At 57.0% G+C, this 25,928-nt stretch overlaps 1 protein-coding gene across 1 annotated transcript in view; it reads right to left on the reverse strand.

Moving 5' to 3' along the window:
• Positions 1–2,891: 2,891 nt before the first annotated feature.
• Positions 2,892–25,928, reverse strand: part of pfdn6 (prefoldin subunit 6) — a 73,043-nt gene continuing 50,006 nt past the window's right edge. Inside the window, exon 3 of the mRNA XM_059958561.1 lies at positions 2,892–3,855. Within this exon, the coding sequence (XP_059814544.1) occupies positions 3,735–3,855 (121 nt within the window). The 3' untranslated portion in view covers positions 2,892–3,734. The remainder of the gene's footprint in view (positions 3,856–25,928) is intronic.

Here is a 25,928-nt window from a genome sequence, read left to right on the forward strand (position 1 = left end):
AGAATTGTGGGAAAAGTCCAGTCTATCACACAAACCAGCTTCCCCCTCCACCGACTTTGCCAACAATTCATGGTAGCATAGGGACTACTGTGGTGCTATTACTCTGGGCATTGAGTTCAATCCCAGCATCGTCAGTAAGGAGTTTGTATGTCCTCTCCATAAAATGCATGGGTTTCCCCCGAGTGCTCTGGTTTACACCCACAGTCCAAAACCCGCCAGAGGTTAATTGGTCATTGTAATATGTCCTGCGTTTAGGTTGGAGATAATCTGGGATTGTTAGAGTGGCAGGGCGATGATGCTTGATGGGCTGGAAGACCCTACCCTCGCACTATCTCTGAGAACATATCATAAGAAATAGGAGCAGGAGTCGGCCATCTGGCCCATCGAGCCTGCTCCATCATTCAATAAGATCATGGCTAATCTGGCCATGGGTTCATCTCCACCTTCCCCCATAACCCTCGATTCCCCTACTATGCAAAAATCTATCCAACCTTGTCGTAAATATATTTACTGCATATAAATAAATAAATTCCTGCTGCCTCGGGAAAGCAGCCAGTGAAATCAAGGGCCCCTCCTGCACCAGGCATTCTTCTTTCTTTCCTTTCTATTAGGCAGAATGCACAAAATCTCAAAAACACACCAACAGGCTTGAAGATGGTTTCTGTCCCATGGTTAAGAAATTCTTGAACTTTTATCTCTTTGAATGACATGCCAAACAAAGATTTTCATTATCACATGTATATCAGTATTCACAACAATAGACCGACTACCAATTGGTAAATCTGTTCTGTGTGATTCTATAATCCTTCATTGTTACTATCATTGATACCAGCTCTTTTAATTCCAGGTAAAGTTAATTTCTAAAACTGATTACTTGTTAGTATGCGATTCAAACATTTGAAGATTAACAGGCAAGTAGAGTCATAGAAAAGTACAGCATAGAGGCAGGCCTTTTGGCCCATCTAGTCTGTGCCAAACTATTTAAAATGCCTACTCCAATCAACCTGCCCTGGGACCTTAGCCCTATATACCCTTACCATCCATATTTCTCTTAAAGTTGAAACCCAGCTCATATGCACCATTTTCACTGGCAGCTCGTTCCACTCTCTCTTGACCCTTTGAGTGAAGAAGTTTCTCCTCATGCTCCCCTTAAACTTCTCACCTTTCACTCTTAACCAATGACCTCTGGTTGTAGTCCCGTCCAACCTCAATGGAAAGTCTGCTTGCATTTACCCTCTCTATACCCGATAATTTTGTGTACCTCTATTTGGATGCTAGTCCAATAAACTAACCACTACACCACAGAATATTCATTTTTAATACAGAAATCATAAAGTAGATGTTTGTGATCCTATACTCCTCCACAGACTGCATCGCTTTGTAACCTTCTCAACAAGACATCAATGAATTGACTTGGTATTTTTTGTGTCCATGAACTAGTCCTTCTGCAAAATAAGACTAAAATCCTGCCCTCTATTGCAAATTCTCAACTATGTATCTGTACTTAGGGATAATCGCTGCTTAGATTTATAGAGACATACAGCATAGAAAGAGGCCCTTTGGCCCAACTGTTTTGTGCCAACAAAATGCCCATCCAGGCTAGTCCCATTTGCCCTCGTCTGACCCATATACTTCTAAACCATTGTTATCCATATAGCACGGTAGCAGAGCAGTTAGTATAATTCATTACAGCTGCAGCTCTAAGATCAGGTTCAACTCCCACAGCTGAATGTAAGGAGTTGGTGCATTTTCCCTGTGATTGTTTGGGTTTCCTCCGGATGCTTCAGTTTCCTTGCACATTCCAAAGTTGTGCAGGTTAGAGTTATGGGCATGCATGGGCGGACTGCCCCCAGTATACCCTCGGACTGTGTTGGTCGCTGATGCAAACAACACATTTCACTGTATGTTTCAATGTTTCCACGTCATATGACAAATAAATCTTTACCTGTCATCCTTCAAAAGCTATTTTTGGACCTGCCCTAACATCTTATTTGATATATGTACCATCCCGGGGATAAAAAATTCCCCATCAGGTTTCTCTTCTGTCTCTCCTAAAACCTTTGCCCCAACCCAGCAAAACAGACCATATATATAACATATAACAATCACAGCATGGAAACAGGCCATCTCGGCCCTCCTAGTCCGTGCCGAACTCTTAAGACCAAGTACATTTTCTGACACAATATGTATATGAGCCTCCAAAAGGAGAGGCGTTCTGCATAGGGACGTTCCAATGAGACAGGGGAAAGATGGCAGGGTACAGGAACCATGGTGTACAAAGGCTGTAGAAAATCTAGTCAGGAAGAAGAGCTTATGAAAGATTCAAAAGACTAGGTAATGATCGAGATCTAGAAAATTATAAGGCTAGCAGAAAGGAGCTAAAGAATGAAATTAGGAGAGTCAGAAGGGGCCATGAGAAGGTCTTGGTGGGCAGGATTCAGGAAAACCCCAAGGCATTCTACAAGTATGTGAAGAGCAAGAGGATAAGATGTGGGAGAATAGGAGCAATCAAGTGTGACGGTGGAAAAGTGTGTATGGAACCGGAGGAGATGGCAAAGCTACATAATGAATACTTTGCTTCAGTATTCATTATAGAAAAGGATCTTGGCCATTGTAGGGATGATTTACAGAGGATTGAAAAGCTTGAGCATAACAGACATTAAGAAAGAGGATGTGCTGGAGCTTTTGGAAAGCATCAAGTTGGACCGGACAAGAACCTCTGCCCGTGCTTGCCCAGGCCTGTTGATCCAAAACCAAACCACTCTAACAGTGATTACACCTTTTTTACTGGTCTCACACTGGTTTTAGCCCACAGCTGAATAGCTGAAATCTCACGCTTTATGATTGACCTCTCCTGCAGAGAAAAATACAGATGCACACATCACACCAACTCAGCAGTAAGAACACAAACACTTTATTGCCCAGGAACATGCTGGCATTCAACACTCGGCACCCAAAGACCTCCCCTACAGTCCTGGGCTACCCATTGTGGGACACCAGCCACCCAACACCCACAGGCCCCGGGCTATCCATTGTGGGACACCAGCCACCCAACACCCACAGGCCCCGGGCTATCCATTGTGGGACACCAGCCACCCAACACCCACAGGTCCCGGGCTACCCAGAGTGGGAGACCAGCCACCCAACACCCACAGGCCCCGGGCTACCCAGAGTGGGAGACCAGCCACCCAACACCCACAGGCCCCGGGCTACCCAGAGTGGGAGACTAGCCACAGATTGCGGGCAACACAACTCACATTGCACGAGGCTCAGTGTTGGGATCCCGGTAGCCACAGAGCTGGGGAAGCCTAGTTGTCAGCAGCCACCGATCATGAGCGGCGCACAGCAAGCTCACTGTGAAACCCAATAATGGGTGACATCGTGCTGAGGAGAGGAGGGAGTCTGCCCTGCAGCCCAAACCTAGTGAGAGGGGTTGGAGCCATCCCACACAGGGGCTGAGTGATCACACACCGAGGGCCCCTAGCCCCTCAGGGGGAGAGGGGAGGGGCAAGGGAAGGGGGAAAGGCTGGGGAGCGAGGGGAGGGGTGGGAGTGGATGGAAGGATGAGTTCACACAATGATAGCCCCCGATCACATACTGGGACTGGGGGGTGGGGTAAGTTCCAGGACACTGACACCCCCTCGTCCAGAGGGCACCCGGTGAGTAGTGGGCTGGGCAGACTCATTGTCTGGAGAGGGGACAGGAATGGGTGAAGGGTGATTGAGTGTACGCGGTCAGTCACGGGCAGGTGCCTTTCCCTGCGCCCTCTGGAAGTCCTGCTGCAGTTTGCCGAGCGTCTCCCGATGTTGCTCCGATTTCCGTTCCAACTCCTTCATCTGTCCCTCATAGCGCTTTCTGTAAAACACCACACCGTCCGTCAGCGCTACGGGACGGGAAGGGGGGGTTAACCCTCCATCAGTACCCCTCACTCTGTAAAACACCACACCGTCTGTCAACACTACGGGAAGGGGGGGGTAACCCTCCATCAGTACCCCTCCCTCTGTAAAACACCACACCGTCCGTCAGCACTACGGGAAGGGGGGGTTAACCCGCCATCAGTACCCCTCCCTCTGTAAAACACCACATCGTCTGTCAGCACTACGGGAAGGGGGGGGTAACCCTCCATCAGTACCCCTCCCTCTGTAAAACACCACACCGTCCGTCAGCGCTACGGGACGGGAAGGGGGGGGGTTAACCCTCCATCAGTACCCCTCCCTCTGTAAAACACCACATCGTCTGTCAGCACTACGGGAAGGGGGGGTTAACCCTCCATCAGTACCCCTCCCTCTGTAAAACACCACACCGTCCGTCAGCGCTACGGGAAGGGGGGGGGGTAACCCTCCGTCAGTACCCCTCCCTCTGTAAAACACCACACCGTCCATCAGCGATACGGGAAGGGGGGGTTAACCCTCCATCAGTACCCCTCCCTCTGTAAAACACCACATCGTCTGTCAGCACTACGGGAAGGGGGGGGTAACCCTCCATCAGTACCCCTCCCTCTGTAAAACACCACACCGTCCGTCAGCGCTACGGGACGGGAAGGGGGGGGGTTAACCCTCCATCAGTACCCCTCCCTCTGTAAAACACCACATCGTCTGTCAGCACTACGGGAAGGGGGGGTTAACCCTCCATCAGTACCCCTCCCTCTGTAAAACACCACACCGTCTGTCAGCACTACGGGAAGGGGGGGGGGGTTAAACCTCCATCAGTACCCCTCCCTCTGTAAAACACCACACCGTCTGTCAGCACTACGGGAAGGGGGGGGTAACCATCCATCAGTACCCCTCCCTCTGTAAAACACCACACCGTCCGTCAGCACTACGGGAAGGGGGGGGGTAACCCTCCATCAGTACCCCTCCCTCTGTAAAACACCACACCGTCCGTCAGCACTACGGGAAGGGGGGGGGGGTAACCCTCCATCAGTACCCCTCCCTCTGTAAAACACCACACCGTCCGTCAGCACTACGGGAAGGGGGGGGGTTAACCCTCCATCAGTACCCCTCCCTCTGTAAAACACCACACCGTCCGTCAGCACTACGGGAAGGGGGGGGGGTTAACCCTCCATCAGTACCCCTCCCTCTGTAAAACACCACACCGTCTGTCAGCGCTATGGGAAGGGGGGGTAACCCTCCATCAGTACCCCTCCCTCTGTAAAACACCACACCGTCCATCAGCACTATGGGAAGGGGGGGGGTAACCCTCCATCAGTACCCCTCCCTCTGTAAAACACCACACCGTCTGTCAGCACTACGGGAAGGGGGGGGGGTAACCCTCCATCAGTACCCCTCCCTCTGTAAAACACCACACCGTCCGTCAGCGCTACGGGAAGGGGGGGGTAACCCTCCATCAGTACCCCTCCCACTGTAAAACACATCGTCCGTCAGCGCTATGGGAAGGGGGGGTAACCCTCCATCAGTACCCCTCCCTCTGTAAAACATACCACCGTCTGTCAGCACTACGGGGAGGGGGGGGGAACCCTCCATCAGTACCCCTCCCTCTGTAAAACACCACACCATCTGTCAGCACTACGGGAAGGGGGGGGTAACCCTCCATTAGTACCCCTCCCTCTGTAAAACACCACACCGTCCGTCAGCGCTACGGGAAGGGGGGGGGGGTAACCCTCCGTCAGTACCCCTCCCTCTGTAAAACACCACACCGTCCGTCAGCGCTACGGGAAGGGGGGGGGGTAACCCTCCATCAGTACCCCTCCCTCTGTAAAACACCACACCGTCTGTCAGCACTATGGGAAGGGGGGGGGGTAACCCTCCATCAGTACCCCTCCCTCTGTAAAACACCACACCGTCCGTCAGCACTACGGGAAGGGGGGGGGGGTAACCCTCCATCAGTACCCCTCCCTCTGTAAAACACCACATCGTCCGTCAGCACTACGGGAAGGGGGGGGGTAACCCTCCATCACTACCCCTCCCTCTGTAAAACACCACACCGTCCGTCAGCACTACGGGAAGGGGGGGGTAAACCCTCCATCAGTACCCCTCCCTCTGTAAAACACCACACCGTCTGTCAGCACTACGGGAAGGGGGGGGGGTAACCCTCCATCAGTACCCCTCCCTCTGTAAAACACCACACCGTCCGTCAGCGCTACGGGAAGGGGGGGGTAACCCTCCATCAGTACCCCTCCCTCTGTAAAACACATCGTCCGTCAGCGCTATGGGAAGGGGGGGTAACCCTCCATCAGTACCCCTCCCTCTGTAAAACATACCACCGTCTGTCAGCACTACGGGGAGGGGGGGGGAACCCTCCATCAGTACCCCTCCCTCTGTAAAACACCACACCGTCTGTCAGCGCTATGGGAAGGGGGGGGGGGTAACCCTCCATCAGTACCCCTCCCTCTGTAAAACACCACACCGTCCGTCAGCACTACGGGAAGGGGGGGGAGGTAACCCTCCATCAGTACCCCTCCCTCTGTAAAACACCACACCGTCTGTCAGCGCTATGGGAAGGGGGGGTAACCCTCCATCAGTACCCCTCCCTCTGTAAAACACCACACCGTCCATCAGCACTATGGGAAGGGGGGGGGGGGTAACCCTCCATCAGTACCCCTCCCTCTGTAAAACACCACACCGTCTGTCAGCACTACGGGAAGGGGGGGGGTAACCCTCCATCAGTACCCCTCCCTCTGTAAAACACCACACCGTCCGTCAGCGCTACGGGAAGGGGGGGGTAACCCTCCATCAGTACCCCTCCCTCTGTAAAACACCACACCGTCCGTCAGCGCTATGGGAAGGGGGGGTAACCCTCCATCAGTACCCCTCCCTCTGTAAAACACCACACCGTCCGTCAGCACTACGGGAAGGGGGGGGGGTAACCCTCCATCAGTACCCCTCCCTCTGTAAAACACCACACCGTCTGTCAGCACTATGGGAAGGGGGGGGGTAACCCTCCATCAGTACCCCTCCCTCTGTAAAGCTCCACACCATCTGTCAGCACTACGGGAAGGGGGGGGGGTAACCCTACATCAGTACCCCTCCCTCTGTAAAACACCACACCATCTGTCAGCACTACGGGAAGGGGGGGGTAACCCTCCATTAGTACCCCTCCCTCTGTAAAACACCACACCGTCCGTCAGCGCTACGGGAAGGGGGGGGGGTAACCCTCCGTCAGTACCCCTCCCTCTGTAAAACACCACACCGTCCATCAGCGCTACGGGAAGGGGGGGGGGTAACCCTCCATCAGTACCCCTCCCTCTGTAAAACACCACACCGTCTGTCAGCACTATGGGAAGGGGGGGGGGGTAACCCTCCATCAGTACCCCTCCCTCTGTAAAACACCACACCGTCCGTCAGCACTACGGGAAGGGGGGGGGGGTAACCCTCCATCAGTACCCCTCCCTCTGTAAAACACCACATCGTCCGTCAGCACCACGGGAAGGGGGGGGGTAACCCTCCATCACTACCCCTCCCTCTGTAAAACACCACACCGTCCGTCAGCACTACGGGAAGGGGGGGGGGTAACCCTCCATCAGTACCCCTCCCTCTGTAAACACCACACCGTCCGTCAGCACTACGGGAAGGGGGGGTAACCCTCCAACAGTACCCCTCCCTCTGTAAAACACCACACCATCCGTCAGCACTACGGGAAGGGGGTGGGTAACCCTCCATCAGTACCCCTCCCTCTGTAAAACACCACACCGTCGGTCAGCGCTATGGGAAGGGTGGGGGGTAACCCTCCATCAGTACCCCTCACTCTGTAAAACACCGTCTGTCAGCGCTATGGGAAGGGGGGGGGGGGTAACCCTCCATCAGTACCCCTCCCTCTGTAAAACACCACATCGTCCGTCAGCGCTACGGGAAGGGGGTGGGTAACCCTCCATCAGTACCCCTCCCTCTGTAAAACACCACACCGTCCGTCAGCGCTATGGGAAGGGGGGGGGGTAACCCTCCATCAGTACCCCTCCCTCTGTAAAACACCACACCGTCCGTCAGCGCTATGGGAAGGGGGGGGTAACCCTCCATCAGTTCCCCTCCCTCTGTAAAACACCACACCGTCTGTCAGCACTACGGGAAGGGGGGGGTAACCCTCCATCAGTACCCCTCCCTCTGTAAAACACCACACCGTCCATCAGCACTATGGGAAGGGGGGGGGGGTAACCCTCCATCAGTACCCCTCCCTCTGTAAAACACCACACCGTCCGTCAGCACTACGGGAAGGGGGGGGGGGTAACCCTCCATCAGTACCCCTCCCTCTGTAAAACACCACACCGTCCGTCAGCGCTATGGGAAGGGGGGGGGGGTAACCCTCCATCAGTACCCCTCCCTCTGTAAAACACCACACCGTCCGTCAGCACTACGGGAAGGGGGGGGTAACCCTCCATCAGTACCCCTCCCTCTGTAAAACACCACACCGTCCGTCAGCACTATGGGAAGGGGGGGGGGTTAACCCTCCATCAGTACCCCTCCCTCTGTAAAACACCACACCGTCTGTCAGCGCTACGGGAAGGGGGGGGTAACCCTCCATCAGTACCCCTCCCTCTGTAAAACACCACACCGTCCGTCAGCACTATGGGAAGGGGGGGGGTTAACCCTCCATCAGTACCCCTCCCTCTGTAAAACACCACACCATCCGTCAGCGCTACGGGAAGGGGGGGGTAACCCTCCATCAGTACCCCTCCCTCTGTAAAACACCACATCGTCCGTCAGCACTACGGGAAGGGGGGGGTAACCCTCCATCAGTACCCCTCCCTCTGTAAAACACCACACCGTCTGTCAGCACTACGGGAAGGGGGGGATAAACACTTATTCAGTACCCCTCCCTCTGTAAAACACCACACCGTCCGTCAGCACAACGGGAAGGGGGGGGGGTAACCCTCCATCAGTACCCCTCCCTCTGTAAAACACCACACCGTCCGTCAGCGCTACTGGAAGGGGGGGGGTAACCCTCCATCAGTACCCCTCCCTCTGTAAAACACCACACCGTCTGTCAGCACTAATGGGAAGGGGGGGGGGGGTAACCCTCCATCAGTACCCCTCCCTCTGTAAAACACCACACCGTCCGTCAGCACTACGGTAAGGGGGGGGGGGGGTAACCCTCCATCAGTAGCCCTCCCTCTGTAAAACACCACATCGTCCGTCAGCACTACGGGAAGGGGGGGGGGTAACCCTCCATCACTACCCCTCCCTCTGTAAAACACCACACCGTCCGTCAGCACTACGGGAAGGGGGGGGTAACCCTCCATCAGTACCCCTCCCTCTGTAAAACACCACACTGTCCGTCAGCACTACGGGAAGGGGGGGTAACCCTCCAACAGTACCCCTCCCTCTGTAAAACACCACACCATCCGTCAGCACTACGGGAAGGGGGGGGTAACCCTCCATCAGTACCCCTCCCTCTGTAAAACACCACACCATCCGTCAGCACTACGGGAAGGGGGGGAGGTAACCCTCCAACAGTACCCCTCCCTCTGTAAAACACCACACCATCCGTCAGCACTACGGGAAGGGGGGGGTAACCCTCCATCAGTACCCCTCCCTCTGTAAAACACCACATCGTCCGTCAGCACTACGGGAAGGGGGGGGGGTAACCCTCCAACAGTACCCCTCCCTCTGTAAAACACCACACCATCTGTCAGCACTACGGGAAGGGGGGGGGGGTAACCCTCCATCAGTACCCCTCCCTCTGTAAAACACCACACCGTCTGTCAGCACTATGGGAAGGGGGGGATAAACACTTATTCAGTACCCCTCCCTCTGTAAAACACCACACCGTCTGTCAGCGCTATGGGAAGGGGGGGAGGTAACCCTCCATCAGTACCCCTCCCTCTGTAAAACACCACACCGTCTGTCAGCACTACGGGAAGGGGGGGGGGAACCATCCATCAGTACCCCTCCCTCTGTAAAACACCACACCGTCCATCAGCACTACGGGAAGGGGGGGTAACCCTCCATCAGTACCCCTCCCTCTGTAAAACACCACACCTCCGTCAGCACTACGGGAAGGGGGGGGTAACCCTCCATCAGTATCCCTCCCTCTGTAAAACACCACACCGTCCGTCAGCACTACGGGAAGGGGGGGTAACCCTCCATCAGTACCCCTCCCTCTGTAAAACACCACCCCATCCGTCAGCACTACGGGAAGGGGGGGTAACCCTCCATCAGTAACCCTCCCTCTGTAAAACACCACACCTCCGTCAGCACTACGGGAAGGGGGGGGTAACCCTCCATCAGTACCCCTCCCTCTGTAAAACACCACACCGTCTGTCAGCACTAAGGGAAAGGGGGGGTAACCCTCCATCAGTACCCCTCCCTCTGTAAAACACCACACCGTCCGTCAGCACTATGGGAAGGGGGGGATAAACACTTATTCAGTACCCCTCCCTCTGTAAAACACCACACCGTCTGTCAGCGCTATGGGAAGGGGGGGGGGTAACCCTCCATCAGTACCCCTCCCTCTGTAAAACACCACACCGTCCATCAGCACTACGGGAAGGGGGGGTAACCCTACATCAGTACCCCTCCCTCTGTAAAACACCACACCTCCGTCAGCACTACGGGAAGGGGGGGGTAACCCTCCATCAGTATCTCTCCCTCTGTAAAACACCACACCGTCCGTCAGCACTACGGGAAGGGGGGGTAACCCTCCATCAGTACCCCTCCATCTGTAAAACACCACCCCATCCGTCAGCACTACGGGAAGGGGGGGTAACCCTCCATCAGTACCCCTCCCTCTGTAAAACACCACACCTCCGTCAGCACTACGGGAAGGGGGGGGTAACCTCCATCAGTACCACTCCCTCTGTAAAACACCACACCGTCTGTCAGCACTAAGGGAAAGGGGGGGTAACCCTCCATCAGTACCCCTCCCTCTGTAAAACACCACACCTCCGTCAGCACTATGGGAAGGGGGGGGGGGTAACCCTCCATCAGTACCCCTCCCTCTGTAAAACACCACACCGTCCGTCAGCACTACGGGAAGGGGGGGGGGGGTCACCCTCCATCAGTACCCCTCCCTCTGTAAAACACCACATCGTCCGTCAGCACTACGGGAAGGGGGGGGGTAACCCTCCATCACTACCCCTCCCTCTGTAAAACACCACACCGTCCGTCAGCGCTATGGGAAGGGGGGGGGGTAACCCTCCGTCAGTACCCCTCCCTCTGTAAAACACCACACCGTCCGTCAGCACTACGGGAAGGGGGGGGGTAACCCTCCATCAGTACCCCTCCCTCTGTAAAACACCACACCGTCCGTCAGCACTACGGGAAGGGGGGGGTAACCCTCCATCAGTACCCCTCCCTCTGTAAAACACGACACCGTCCGTCAGCACTATGGGAAGGGGGGGGTAACCCTCCATCAGTACCCCTCCCTCTGTAAAACACCACACCGTCCGTCAGCACTACGGGAAGGGGGGGGGGTAACCCTCCATCAGTACCCCTCCCTCTGTAAAAAACCACACCGTCTGTCAGCACTATGGGAAGGGGGGGGGTAACCCTCCATCAGTACCCCTCCCTCTGTAAAACACCACACCATCTGTCAGCACTACGGGAAGGGGGGGTAACCCTCCATTAGTACCCCTCCCTCTGTAAAACACCACACCGTCCGTCAGCGCTACGGGAAGTGGGGGGTAACCTCCATCAGTACCCCTCCCTCTGTAAAACACCACACCGTCTGTCAGCACTACGGGAAGGGGGGGGTAACCCTCCATCAGTACACCTCCCTCTGTAAAACACCACACCGTCTGTCAGCACTATGGGAAGGGGGGGGGGTAACCCTCCATCAGTACCCCTCACTCTGTAAAACACCACACCGTCTGTCAGCACTATGGAAGGGGGGGGGGTAACCCTCCATCAGTACCCCTCCCTCTGTAAAACACCACACCGTCTGTCAGCACTACGGGAAGAGGGGGGGGGTAACCCTCCATCAGTACCCCTCCCTCTGTAAAACACCACACCATCCGTCAGCACTACGGGAAGGTGGGGGGGGTAACCCTCCATCAGTACCCCTCCCTCTGTAAAACACCACACCATCCGTCAGCGCTACGGGAAGGGGGGGGTAACCCTCCAACAGTACCCCTCCCTCTGTAAAACACCACACCATCCGTCAGCACTACGGAAGGGGGGGGGGGTAACCCTCCATCAGTACCCCTCCCTCTGTAAAACACCACACCGTCTGTCAGCACTATGGGAAGGGGGGGATAAACACTTATTCAGTACCCCTCCCTCTGTAAAACACACCGTCCGTCAGCGCTATGGGAAGGGGGGGGGGTAACCCTCCATCAGTACCCCTCCCTCTGTAAAACACCACACCTCCGTCAGCACTACGGGAAGGGGGGGTAACCCTCCATCAGTACCCCTCCCTCTGTAAAACACCACACCGTCTGTCAGCACTAAGGGAAAGGGGGGGTAACCCTCCATCAGTACCCCTCCCTCTGTAAAACACCACACCGTCCGTCAGCACTACGGGAAGGGGGGGTAACCCTCCATGAGTACCCCTCCCTCTGTAAAACACCACACCGTCCGTCAGCACTATGGGAAGGGGGGGGGGGGTAACCCTCCATCAGTACCCCTCCCTCTGTAAAACACCACACCGTCCGTCAGCACTACGGGAAGGGGGGGGGGGGTCACCCTCCATCAGTACCCCTCCCTCTGTAAAACACCACATCGTCCGTCAGCACTACGGGAAGGGGGGGGGTAACCCTCCATCACTACCCCTCCCTCTGTAAAACACCACACCGTCCGTCAGCGCTACGGGAAGTGGGGGGTAACCTCCATCAGTACCCCTCCCTCTGTAAAACACCACACCGTCCGTCAGCACTATGGGAAGGGGGGGGGGGTAACCCTCCATCAGTACCCCTCCCTCTGTAAAACACCACACCGTCCGTCAGCACTACGGGAAGGGGGGGGGGGGTAACCCTCCATCAGTACCCCTCCCTCTGTAAAACACCACACCATCCGTCAGCACTACGGGAAGGTGGGGGGGGTAACCCTCCATCAGTACCCCTCCCTCTGTAAAACACCACACCATCCGTCAGCGCTACGGGACAGGGGGGGGTAACCCTCCAACAGTACCCCTCCCTCTGTAAAACACCACACCATCCGTCAGCACTACGGGAAGGGGGGGGGGGTAACCCTCCATCAGTACCCCTCCCTCTGTAAAACACCACACGTCTGTCAGCACTATGGGAAGGGGGGGATAAACACTTATTCAGTACCCCTCCCTCTGTAAAACACACCGTCCGTCAGCGCTATGGAAGGGGGGGGGTAACCCTCCATCAGTACCCCTCCCTCTGTAAAACACCACACCTCCGTCAGCACTACGGGAAGGGGGGGGTAACCCTCCATCAGTACCCCTCCCTCTGTAAAACACCACACCGTCTGTCAGCACTAAGGGAAAGGGGGGTAACCCTCCATCAGTACCCCTCCCTCTGTAAAACACCACACCGTCCGTCAGCACTACGGGAAGGGGGGGTAACCCTCCATGAGTACCCCTCCCTCTGTAAAACACCACACCGTCCGTCAGCACTATGGGAAGGGGGGGGGGGGTAACCCTCCATCAGTACCCCTCCCTCTGTAAAACACCACACCGTCCGTCAGCACTACGGGAAGGGGGGGGGGTCACCCTCCATCAGTACCCCTCCCTCTGTAAAACACCACATCGTCCGTCAGCACTACGGGAAGGGGGGGGGTAACCCTCCATCACTACCCCTCCCTCTGTAAAACACCACACCGTCCGTCAGCGCTATGGGAAGGGGGGGGGGTAACCCTCCGTCAGTACCCCTCCCTCTGTAAAACACCACACCGTCCGTCAGCACTACGGGAAGGGGGGGGGTAACCCTCCATCAGTACCCCTCCCTCTGTAAAACACCACACCGTCCGTCAGCACTACGGAAGGGGGGGTAACCCTCCATCAGTACCCCTCCCTCTGTAAAACACGACACCGTCCGTCAGCACTACGGGAAGGGGGGGGTAACCCTCCATCAGTACCCCTCCCTCTGTAAAACACCACACCGTCCGTCAGCACTACGGGAAGGGGGGGGGTAACCCTCCATCAGTACCCTCCCTCTGTAAAAAACCACACCGTCTGTCAGCACTATGGGAAGGGGGGGGGTAACCCTCCATCAGTACCCCTCCCTCTGTAAAACACCACACCATCTGTCAGCACTACGGGAAGGGGGGTAACCCTCCATTAGTACCCCTCCCTCTGTAAAACACCACACCGTCCGTCAGCGCTACGGGAAGTGGGGGGTAACCTCCATCAGTACCCCTCCCTCTGTAAAACACCACACCGTCTGTCAGCACTACGGGAAGGGGGGGGGTAACACTCCATCAGTACCCCTCCCTCTGTAAAACACCACACCGTCTGTCAGCGCTATGGGAAGGGGGGGGGGGTAACCCTCCATCAGTACCCCTCACTCTGTAAAAACACCACACCGTCTGTCAGCACTATGGGAAGGGGGGGGGGGGTAACCCTCCATCAGTACCCCTCCCTCTGTAAAACACCACACCGTCTGTCAGCACTACGGGAAGAGGGGGGGGTAACCCTCCATCAGTACCCCTCCCTCTGTAAAACACCACACCATCCGTCAGCACTACGGGAAGGTGGGGGGGGTAACCCTCCATCAGTACCCCTCCCCTCTGTAAAACACCACACCATCCGTCAGCGCTACGGGAAGGGGGGGTAACCCTCCAACAGTACCCCTCCCTCTGTAAAACACCACACCATCCGTCAGCACTACGGGAAGGGGGGGGGGTAACTCTCCATCAGTACCCCTCCCTCTGTAAAACACCACACCGTCTGTCAGCACTATGGAAGGGGGGGATAAACACTTATTCAGTACCCCTCCTCTGTAAAACACACCGTCCGTCAGCACTATGGGAAGGGGGGGGTAACCCTCCATCAGTATCCCTCCCTCTGTAAAACACCACACCGTCCGTCAGCGCTACGGGAAGGGGGGGGTAACCCTCCATCAGTACCCCTCCCTCTGTAAAACACCACACCGTCTGTCAGCACTATGGGAAGGGGGGGATAAACACTTATTCAGTACCCCTCCCTCTGTAAAACCCACCGTCCGTCAGCGCTATGGGAAGGGGGGGGGGGTAACCCTCCATCAGTACCCCTGCCTCTGTAAAACACCACACCGTCTGTCAGCACTACGGGAAGGGGGGGGGTAACCCTCCATCAGTACCCCTCCCTCTGTAAAACACCACACCGTCCGTCAGCACTATGGGAAGGGGGGGTAAACCTCCATCAGTACCCCTCCCTCTGTAAAACACCACACCGTCCGTCAGCACTACGGGAAGGGGGGGGGGGTAACCCTCCAACAGTACCCCTCCCTCTGTAAAACACCACACCGTCTGTCAGCATCAGCACTACGGGAAGGGGGGGATAAACACTTATTCAGTACCACTCCCTCTGTAAAACACCACACCGTCCGTCAGCACAACGGGAAGGGGGGGGGGGTAACCCTCCATCAGTACCCCTCCCTCTGTAAAACACCACACCGTCCGTCAGCGGTACGGGAAGGGGGGGGGTAACCCTCCATCAGTACCCCTCCCTCAGTAAAACACCACACCGTCTGTCAGCACTATGGGAAGGGGGGGGGGGTAACCCTCCATCAGTACCCCTCCCTCTGTAAAACACCACACCGTCCGTCAGCACTACGGTAAGGGGGGGGGGGGGGTAACCCTCCATCAGTACCCCTCCCTCTGTAAAACACCACACCGTCCGTCAGCACTACGGGAAGGGGGGGTAACCCTCCAACAGTACCCCTCCCTCTGTAAAACACCACACCATGCGTCAGCACTACGGGAAGGGGGGGGTAACCCTCCATCAGTACCCCTCCCTCTGTAAAACACCACACCATCCGTCAGCACTACGGGAAGGGGGGGGAGGTAACCCTCCAACAGTACCCCTCCCTCTGTAAAACACCACACCATCCGTCAGCACTACGGGAAGGTGGGGAGGTAACCCTCCAACAGTACCCCTCCCTCTGTAAAACACCACACCGTCTGTCAGCGCTATGGGAAGGGGGGGTAACCCTCCATCAGTACCCCTCCCTCTGTAAAACACCACACCATCCGTCAGCACTACGGGAAGGGGGGGGTAACCCTCCATCAGTACCCCTCCCTCTGTAAAACACCACATCGTCCGTCAGCACTACGGGAAGGGGGGGGGTAACCCTCCAACAGTACCCCTCTTTCTGTAAAACACCACACCATCTGTCAGCACTACGGGAAGGGGGGGGGGTAATCCTCCATCAGTACCCCTCCCTCTGTAAAACACCACACCGTCTGTCAGCACTATGGGAAGGGGGGGATAAACACTTATTCAGTACCCCTCCCTCTGTAAAACACCACACCGTCTGTCAGCGCTATGGGAAGGGGGGGGGTAACCCTCCATCAGTACCCCTCCCTCTGTAAAACACCACACCGTCTGTCAGCACTACGGGAAGGGGGGGGGGGGGGTAACCATCCATCAGTACCCCTCCCTCTGTAAAACACCACACCGTCCATCAGCACTACGGGAAGGGGGGGTAACCCTCCATCAGTACCCCTCCCTCTGTAAAACACCACACCTCCGTCAGCACTACGGGAAGGGGGGGGGGTAACACTCCATCAGTACCCCTCCCTCTGTAAAACACCACACCGTCTGTCAGCGCTATGGGAAGGGGGGGGGGGGTAACCCTCCATCAGTACCCCTCACTCTGTAAAACACCACACCGTCTGTCAGCACTATGGGAAGGGGGGGGGGTAACCCTCCATCAGTACCCCTCCCTCTGTAAAACACCACACCGTCTGTCAGCACTACGGGAAGAGGGGGGGGGTAACCCTCCATCAGTACCCCTCCCTCTGTAAAACACCACACCATCCGTCAGCACTACGGAAAGGTGGGGGGGGGTAACCCTCCATCAGTACCCCTCCCTCTGTAAAACACCACACCATCCGTCAGCGCTACGGGAAGGGGGGGGTAACCCTCCAACAGTACCCCTCCCTCTGTAAAACACCACACCATCCGTTAGCACTACGGGAAGGGGGGGGGGGTAACCCTCCATCAGTACCCCTCCCTCTGTAAAACACCACACCGTCTGTCAGCACTATGGGAAGGGGGGGATAAACACTTATTCAGTACCCCTCCCTCTGTAAAACACACCGTCCGTCAGCGCTATGGGAAGGGGGGGGGGGGTAACCCTCCATCAGTACCCCTGCCTCTGTAAAACACCAGACCGTCTGTCAGCACTACGGGAAGGGGGGGGGGTAACCCTCCATCAGTACCCCTCCCTCTGTAAAACACCACACCGTCCGTCAGCACTATGGGAAGGGGGGGTAAACCTCCATCAGTACCCCTCCCTCTGTAAAACACCACACCGTCCGTCAGCACTACGGGAAGGGGGGGGGTAACCCTCCAACAGTACCCCTCCCTCTGTAAAACACCACACCGTCTGTCAGCACTACGGGAAGGGGGGGATAAACACTTATTCAGTACCACTCCCTCTGTAAAACACCACACCGTCCGTCAGCACAACGGGAAGGGGGGGGGGTAACCCTCCATCAGTACCCCTCCCTCTGTAAAACACCACACCGTCCGTCAGCGCTACGGGAAGGGGGGGGGTAACCCTCCATCAGTACCCCTCCCTCTGTAAAACACCACACCGTCTGTCAGCACTATGGGAAGGGGGGGGTAACCCTCCATCAGTACCCCTCCCTCTGTAAAACACCACACCGTCCGTCAGCACTACGGTAAGGGGGGGGGGGGGTAATCCTCCATCAGTAGCCCTCCCTCTGTAAAACACCACATCGTCCGTCAGCACTACGGGAAGGGGGGGGGGTAACCCTCCATCACTACCCCTCCCTCTGTAAAACACCACACCGTCCGTCAGCACTACGGGAAGGGGGGGGGTAACCCTCCATCAGTACCCCTCCCTCTGTAAAACACCACACCGTCCGTCAGCACTACGGGAAGGGGGGGTAACCCTCCAACAGTACCCCTCCCTCTGTAAAACACCACACCATCCGTCAGCACTACGGGAAGGGGGGGGTAACCCTCCATCAGTTCCCCTCCCTCTGTAAAACACCACACCATCCGTCAGCACTACGGGAAGGGGGGGGAGGTAACCCTCCAACAGTACCCCTCCCTCTGTAAAACACCACACCATCCGTCAGCACTACGGGAAGGTGGGGAGGTAACCCTCCAACAGTACCCCTCCCTCTGTAAAACACCACACCGTCTGTCAGCGCTATGGGAAGGGGGGGTAACCCTCCATCAGTACCCCTCCCTCTGTAAAACACCACATCGTCCGTCAGCACTACGGGAAGGGGGGGGGTAACCCTCCAACAGTACCCCTCTTTCTGTAAAACACCACACCATCTGTCAGCACTACGGGAAGGGGGGGGGGGGTAACCCTCCATCAGTACCCCTCCCTCTGTAAAACACCACACCGTCTGTCAGCACTATGGGAAGGGGGGGATAAACACTTATTCAGTACCCCTCCCTCTGTAAAACACCACACCGTCTGTCAGCGCTATGGGAAGGGGGGGGGTAACCCTCCATCAGTACCCCTCCCTCTGTAAAACACCACACCGTCTGTCAGCACTACGGGAAGGGGGGGGGGGTAACCATCCATCAGTACCCCTCCCTCTGTAAAACACCACACCGTCCATCAGCACTACGGGAAGGGGGGGTAACCCTCCATCAGTACCCCTCCCTCTGTAAAACACCACACCTCCGTCAGCACTACGGGAAGGGGGGGGGTAACCCTCCATCAGTATCCCTCCCTCTGTAAAACACCACACCGTCCGTCAGCACTACGGGAAGGGGGGGTAACCCTCCATCAGTACCCCTCCCTCTGTAAAACACCACACCATCCGTCAGCACTACGGGAAGGGGGGGTAACCCTCCATCAGTACCCCTCCCTCTGTAAAACACCACACCTCCGTCAGCACTACGGGAAGGGGGGGGTAACCCTCCATCAGTACCCCTCCCTCTGTAAAACACCACACCGTCTGTCAGCACTAAGGGAAAGGGCGGGTAACCATCCATCAGTATCCCTCCCTCTGTAAAACACCACACCGTCCGTCAGCACTATGGGAAGGGGGGGGGGGTAACCCTCCAACAGTACCCCTCCCTCTGTAAAACACCACACCGTCCGTCAGCACTATGGGAAGGGGGGGGGGTAACCCTCCATCAGTACCCCTCCCTCTGTAAAACACCACACCGTCCGTCAGCACTACGGGTAGGGGGGGGGGGGTAACCCTCCATCAGTACCCCTCCCTCTGTAAAACACCACATCGTCCGTCAGCACTACGGGAAGGGGGGGGGGTAACCCTCCATCACTACCCCTCCCTCTGTAAAACACCACACCGTCCGTCAGCGTTATGGGAAGGGGGGGGGGGTAACACTCCGTCAGTACCCCTCCCTCTGTAAAACACCACACCGTCCGTCAGCACTACGGGAAGGGGGGGGTAACCCTCCATCAGTACCCCTCCCTCTGTAAAACACCACACCGTCCGTCAGCACTACGGGAAGGGGGGGTAACCCTCCATCAGTACCCCTCCCTCTGTAAAACACGACACCGTCCGTCAGCACTATGGGAAGGGGGGGGGTAACCCTCCATCAGTACCCCTCCCTCTGTAAAACACCACACCGTCCGTCAGCACTACGGGAAGGGGGGGGGTAACCCTCCATCAGTACCCCTCCCTCTGTAAAAAACCACACCGTCTGTCAGCACTATGGGAAGGGGGGGGTAACCCTCCATCAGTACCCCTCCCTCTGTAAAACACCACACCATCTGTCAGCACTACGGGAAGGGGGGGTAACCCTCCATTAGTACCCCTCCCTCTGTAAAACACCACACCGTCCGTCAGCGCTACGGGAAGTGGGGGGTAACCTCCATCAGTGCCCCTCACTCTGTAAAACACCACACCGTCTGTCAGCGCTATGGGAAGGGGGGGGGTAACCCTCCATCAGTGCCCCTCACTCTGTAAAACACCACACCGTCTGTCAGCACTATGGGAAGGGGGGGGGGGTAACCCTCCATCAGTACCCCTCCCTCTGTAAAACACCACACCGTCTGTCAGCACTACGGGAAGAGGGGGGGGGTAACCCTCCATCAGTACCCCTCCCTCTGTAAAACACCACACCATCCGTCAGCACTACGGGAAGGTGGGGGGGGTAACCCTCCATCAGTACCCCTCCCTCTGTAAAACACCACACCATCCGTCAGCGCTACGGGAAGGGGGGGGTAACCCTCCAACAGTACCCCTCCCTCTGTAAAACACCACACCATCCGTCAGCACTACGGGAAGGGGGGGGGTAACCCTCCATCAGTACCCCTCACTCTGTAAAACACCACACCGTCTGTCAGCACTATGGGAAGGGGGGGATAAACACTTATTCAGTACCCCTCCCTCTGTAAAACACACTGTCCGTCAGCACTATGGGAAGGGGGGGGTAACCCTCCATCAGAACCCCTCCCTCTGTAAAACACCACACCGTCCGTCAGCGCTACGGGAAGGGGGGGGTAACCCTCCATCAGTACCCCTCCCTCTGTAAAACACCACACCGTCTGTCAGCACTATGGGAAGGGGGGGATAAACACTTATTCAGTACCCCTCCCTCTGTAAAACACACCGTCCGTCAGCGCTATGGGAAGGGGGGGGGGGTAACCCTCCATCAGTACCCCTGCCTCTGTAAAACACCACACCGTCTGTCAGCACTACGGGAAGGGGGGGGTAACCCTCCATCAGTACCCCTCCCTCTGTAAAACACCACACCGTCCGTCAGCACTATGGGAAGGGGGGGTAACCCTCCATCAGTACCCCTCCCTCTGTAAAACACCACACCGTCCGTCAGCACTACGGGAAGGTGGGGGGTAACCCTCCAACAGTACTCCTCCCTCTGTAAAACACCACACCGTTCGTCAGCACTACGGGAAGGGGGGGGGGTAACCCTCCATCAGTACCCCTCCCTCTGTAAAACACCACACCGTCTGTCAGCACTACGGGAAGGGGGGGGGTAACCCTCCATCAGTACCCCTCCCTCTGTAAAACACCACACCGTCCGTCAGCACTATGGGAAGGGGGGGGGTTAACCCTCCATCAGTACCCCTCCCTCTGTAAAACACCACATCGTCCGTCAGCACTACGGGAAGGGGGGGGGTAACCCTCCATCAGTACCCCTCACTCTGTAAAACACCACACCGTCTGTCAGCACTACGGGAAGGGGGGGATAAACACTTATTCAGTACCCCTCCCTCTGTAAAACACCACACCGTCCATCAGCACAACGGGAAGGGGGGGGGGTAACCCTCCATCAGTACCCCTCCCTCTGTAAAACACCACACCGTCCGTCAGCGCTACGGGAAGGGGGGGGGGGGGTAACCCTCCATCAGTACCCCTCCCTCTGTAAAACACCACACCGTCTGTCAGCACTATGGGAAGGGGGGGGGGGTAACCCTCCATCAGTACCCCTCCCTCTGTAAAACACCACACCGTCCGTCAGCACTACGGGAAGGGGGGGGGGTAACCCTCCATCAGTACCCCTCCCTCTGTAAAACACCACATCGTCCGTCAGCACTACGGGAAGGGGGGGGGTAACCCTCCATCACTACCCCTCCCTCTGTAAAACACCACACCGTCCGTCAGCACTACGGGAAGGGGGGGGGGGTAACCCTCCATCAGTACCCCTCCCTCTGTAAAACACCACACCGTCCGTCAGCACTACGGGAAGGGGGGGTAACCCTCCAACAGTACCCCTCCCTCTGTAAAACACCACACCATCCGTCAGCACTACGGGAAGGGGGGGGGAGGTAACCCTCCAACAGTACCCCTCCCTCTGTAAAACACCACACCATCCGTCAGCACTACGGGAAGGGGGGGGAGGTAACCCTCCAACAGTACCCCTCCCTCTGTAAAACACCACACCATCCGTCAGCACTACGGGAAGGGGGGGTAACCCTCCAACAGTACCCCTCCCTCTGTAAAACACCACACCATCTGTCAGCACTACGGGAAGGGGGGGGGAGTAACCCTCCATCAGTACCCCTCCCTCTGTAAAACACCACACCGTCTGTCAGCACTATGGGAAGGGGGGGATAAACACTTATTCAGTACCCCTCCCTCTGTAAAACACCACACCGTCTGTCAGCGCTATGGGAAGGGGGGGGGGTAACCCTCCATCAGTACCCCATCCTCTGTAAAACACCACACCGTCTGTCAGCACTACGGGAAGGGGGGGGGGTAACCCTCCATCAGTACCCCTCCCTCTGTAAAACACCACACCGTCCGTCAGCACTACGGGAAGGGGGGGTAACCCTCCATCAGTACCCCTCCCTCTGTAAAACACCACACCTCCGTCAGCACTACGGGAAGGGGGGGGTAACCCTTCATCAGTATCCCTCCCTCTGTAAAACACCACACCGTCCGTCAGCACTACGGGAAGGGGGGGTAACCCTCCATCAGTACCCCTCCCTCTGTAAAACACCACACCGTCCGTCAGCACTACGGGAAGGGGGGGGTAACCCTCCATCAGTACCCCTCCCTCTGTAAAACACCACACCTCCGTCAGCACTACGGGAAGGGGGGGGTAACCCTCCATCAGTACCCCTCCCTCTGTAAAACACCACACCGTCTGTCAGCACTACGGGAAAGGGGGGGGTAACCCTCCATCAGTACCCCTCCCTCTGTAAAACACCACACCGTCCGTCAGCACTACAGGAAGGGGGGGGGGGGTAACCCTCCATCAGTACCCCTCCCTCTGTAAAAAACCACACCGTCTGTCAGCACTATGGGAAGGGGGGGGTAACCCTCCATCAGTACCCCTCCCTCTGTAAAACAACACACCATCTGTCAGCACTACGGGAAGGGGGGGGTAACCCTCCATTAGTACCCCTCCCTCTGTAAAACACCACACCGTCCGTCAGCGCTACGGGAAGTGGGGGGTAACCTCCATCAGTACCCCTCCCTCTGTAAAACACCACACCGTCTGTCAGCACTACGGGAAGGGGGGGGGTAACACTCCATCAGTACCCCTCCCTCTGTAAAACACCACACCGTCTGTCAGCGCTATGGGAAGGGGGGGGGGTAACCCTCCATCAGTACCCCTCACTCTGTAAAACACCACACCGTCTGTCAGCACTATGGGAAGGGGTGGGGGGTAACCCTCCATCAGTACCCCTCCCTCTGTAAAACACCACACCGTCTGTCAGCACTACGGGAAGAGGGGGGGGGGTAACCCTCCATCAGTACCCCTCCCTCTGTAAAACACCACACCATCCGTCAGCACTACGGGAAGGTGGGGGGGGTAACCCTCCATCAGTACCCCTCCCTCTGTAAAACACCACACCATCCGTCAGCGCTACGGGAAGGGGGGGGTAACCCTCCAACAGTACCCCTCCCTCTGTAAAACACCACACCATCCGTCAGCACTACGGGAAGGGGGGGGGGTAACCCTCCATCAGTACCCCTCCCTCTGTAAAACACCACACCGTCTGTCAGCACTATGGGAAGGGGGGGATAAACACTTATTCAGTACCCCTCCCTCTGTAAAACACACCGTCCGTCAGCACTATGGGAAGGGGGGGGTAACCCTCCATCAGTACCCCTCCCTCTGTAAAACACCACACCGTCCGTCAGCGCTACGGGAAGGGGGGGGGTAACCCTCCATCAGTACCCCTCCCTCTGTAAAACACCACACCGTCTGTCAGCACTATGGGAAGGGGGGGATAAACACTTATTCAGTACCCCTCCCTCTGTAAAACACACCGTCCGTCAGCGCTATGGGAAGGGGGGGGGGGTAACCCTCCATCAGTACCCCTGCCTCTGTAAAACACCAGACCGTCTGTCAGCACTACGGGAAGGGGGGGGGGTAACCCTCCATCAGTACCCCTCCCTCTGTAAAACACCACACCGTCCGTCAGCACTACGGGAAGGGGGGGGGTAACCCTCCAACAGTACCCCTCCCTCTGTAAAACACCACACCGTCTGTCAGCACTATGGGAAGGGGGGGATAAACACTTATTCAGTACCCCTCCCTCTGTAAAACACCACACCGTCTGTCAGCGCTATGGGAAGGGGGGGGGGGGTAACCCTCCATCAGTACCCCTCCCTCTGTAAAACACCACACCGTCTGTCAGCACTACGGGAAGGGGGGGGGGGGGTAACCATCCATCAGTACCCCTCCCTTTGTAAAACACCACACCGTCCATCAGCACTACGGGAAGGGGGGGGTAACCCTCCATCAGTACCCCTCCCTCTGTAAAACACCACACCTCCGTCAGCACTACGGGAAGGGGGGGGTAACCCTCCATCAGTATCCCTCCCTCTGTAAAACACCACACCGTCCGTCAGCACTACGGGAAGGGGGGGTAACCCTCCATCAGTACCCCTCCCTCTGTAAAACACCACACCATCCGTCAGCACTACGGGAAGGGGGGGTAACCCTCCATCAGTACCCCTCCCTCTGTAAAACACCACACCTCCGTCAGCACTACGGGAAGGGGGGGGTAACCCTCCATCAGTACCCCTCCCTCTGTAAAACACCACACCGTCTGTCAGCACTAAGGAAAAGGGGGGGTAACCCTCCATCAGTACCCCTCCCTCTGTAAAACACCACACCGTCCGTCAGCACTATGGGAAGGGGGGGGGGTAACCCTCCATCAGTACCCCTCCCTCTGTAAAACACCACACCGTCCGTCAGCACTACGGGAAGGGGGGGGGGTCACCCTCCATCATTACCCCTCCCTCTGTAAAACACCACATCGTCCGTCAGCACTACGGGAAGGGGGGGGGTAACCCTCCATCACTACCCCTCCCTCTGTAAAACACCACACCGTCCGTCAGCGCTATGGGAAGGGGGGGGGGGTAACCCTCCGTCAGTACCCCTCCCTCTGTAAAACACCACACCGTCCGTCAGCACTACGGGAAGGGGGGGGGTAACCCTCCATCAGTACCCCTCCCTCTGTAAAACACCACACCATCCGTCAGCACTACGGGAAGGGGGGGTAACCCTCCATCAGTACCCCTCCCTCTGTAAAACACCACACCTCCGTCAGCACTATGGGAAGGGGGGGGGTAACCCTCCATCAGTACCCCTCCCTCTGTAAAACACCGCACCGTCCGTCAGCACTACGGGAAGGGGGGGGTAACCCTCCATCAGTACCCCTCCCTCTGTAAAAAACCACACCGTCTGTCAGCGCTATGGGAAGGGGGGGGGGTAACCCTCCGTCAGTACCCCTCCCTCTGTAAAACACCACACCGTCCGTCAGCACTACGGGAAGGGGGGGGGTAACCCTCCATCAGTACCCCTCACTCTGTAAAACACCACACCATCCGTCAGCACTACGGGAAGGGGGGGGGTAACCCTCCATCAGTACCCCTCACTCTGTAAAACACCACACCGTCTGTCAGCACTACGGGAAGGGGGGGGGGGTAACCCTGCATCAGTACCCCTCACTCTGTAAAACACCACACCGTCTGTCAGCACTATGGGAAGGGGTGGGGGGTAACCCTCCATCAGTACCCCTCCCTCTGTAAAACACCACACCGTCTGTCAGCACTACGGGAAGAGGGGGGGGGGTAACCCTCCATCAGTACCCCTCCCTCTGTAAAACACCACACCATCCGTCAGCACTACGGGAAGGTGGGGGGAGTAACCCTCCATCAGTACCCCTCCCTCTGTAAAACACCACACCATCCGTCAGCGCTACGGGAAGGGGGGGGTAACCCTCCAACAGTACCCCTCCCTCTGTAAAACACCACACCATCCGTCAGCACTACGGGAAGGGGGGGGGGGGTAACACTCCATCAGTAGCCCTCCCTCTGTAAAACACCACACCGTCTGTCAGCACTACGGGAAGAGGGGGGGGGGTAACCCTCCATCAGTACCCCTCCCTCTGTAAAATACCACACCATCCGTCAGCACTACGGGAAGGTGGGGGGGGTAACCCTCCATCAGTACCCCTCCCTCTGTAAAACACCACACCA

This window comes from Hypanus sabinus, unplaced genomic scaffold (genome assembly GCF_030144855.1).
Source record: "Hypanus sabinus isolate sHypSab1 unplaced genomic scaffold, sHypSab1.hap1 scaffold_1092, whole genome shotgun sequence".
NCBI lineage: Eukaryota > Metazoa > Chordata > Chondrichthyes > Myliobatiformes > Dasyatidae > Hypanus > Hypanus sabinus.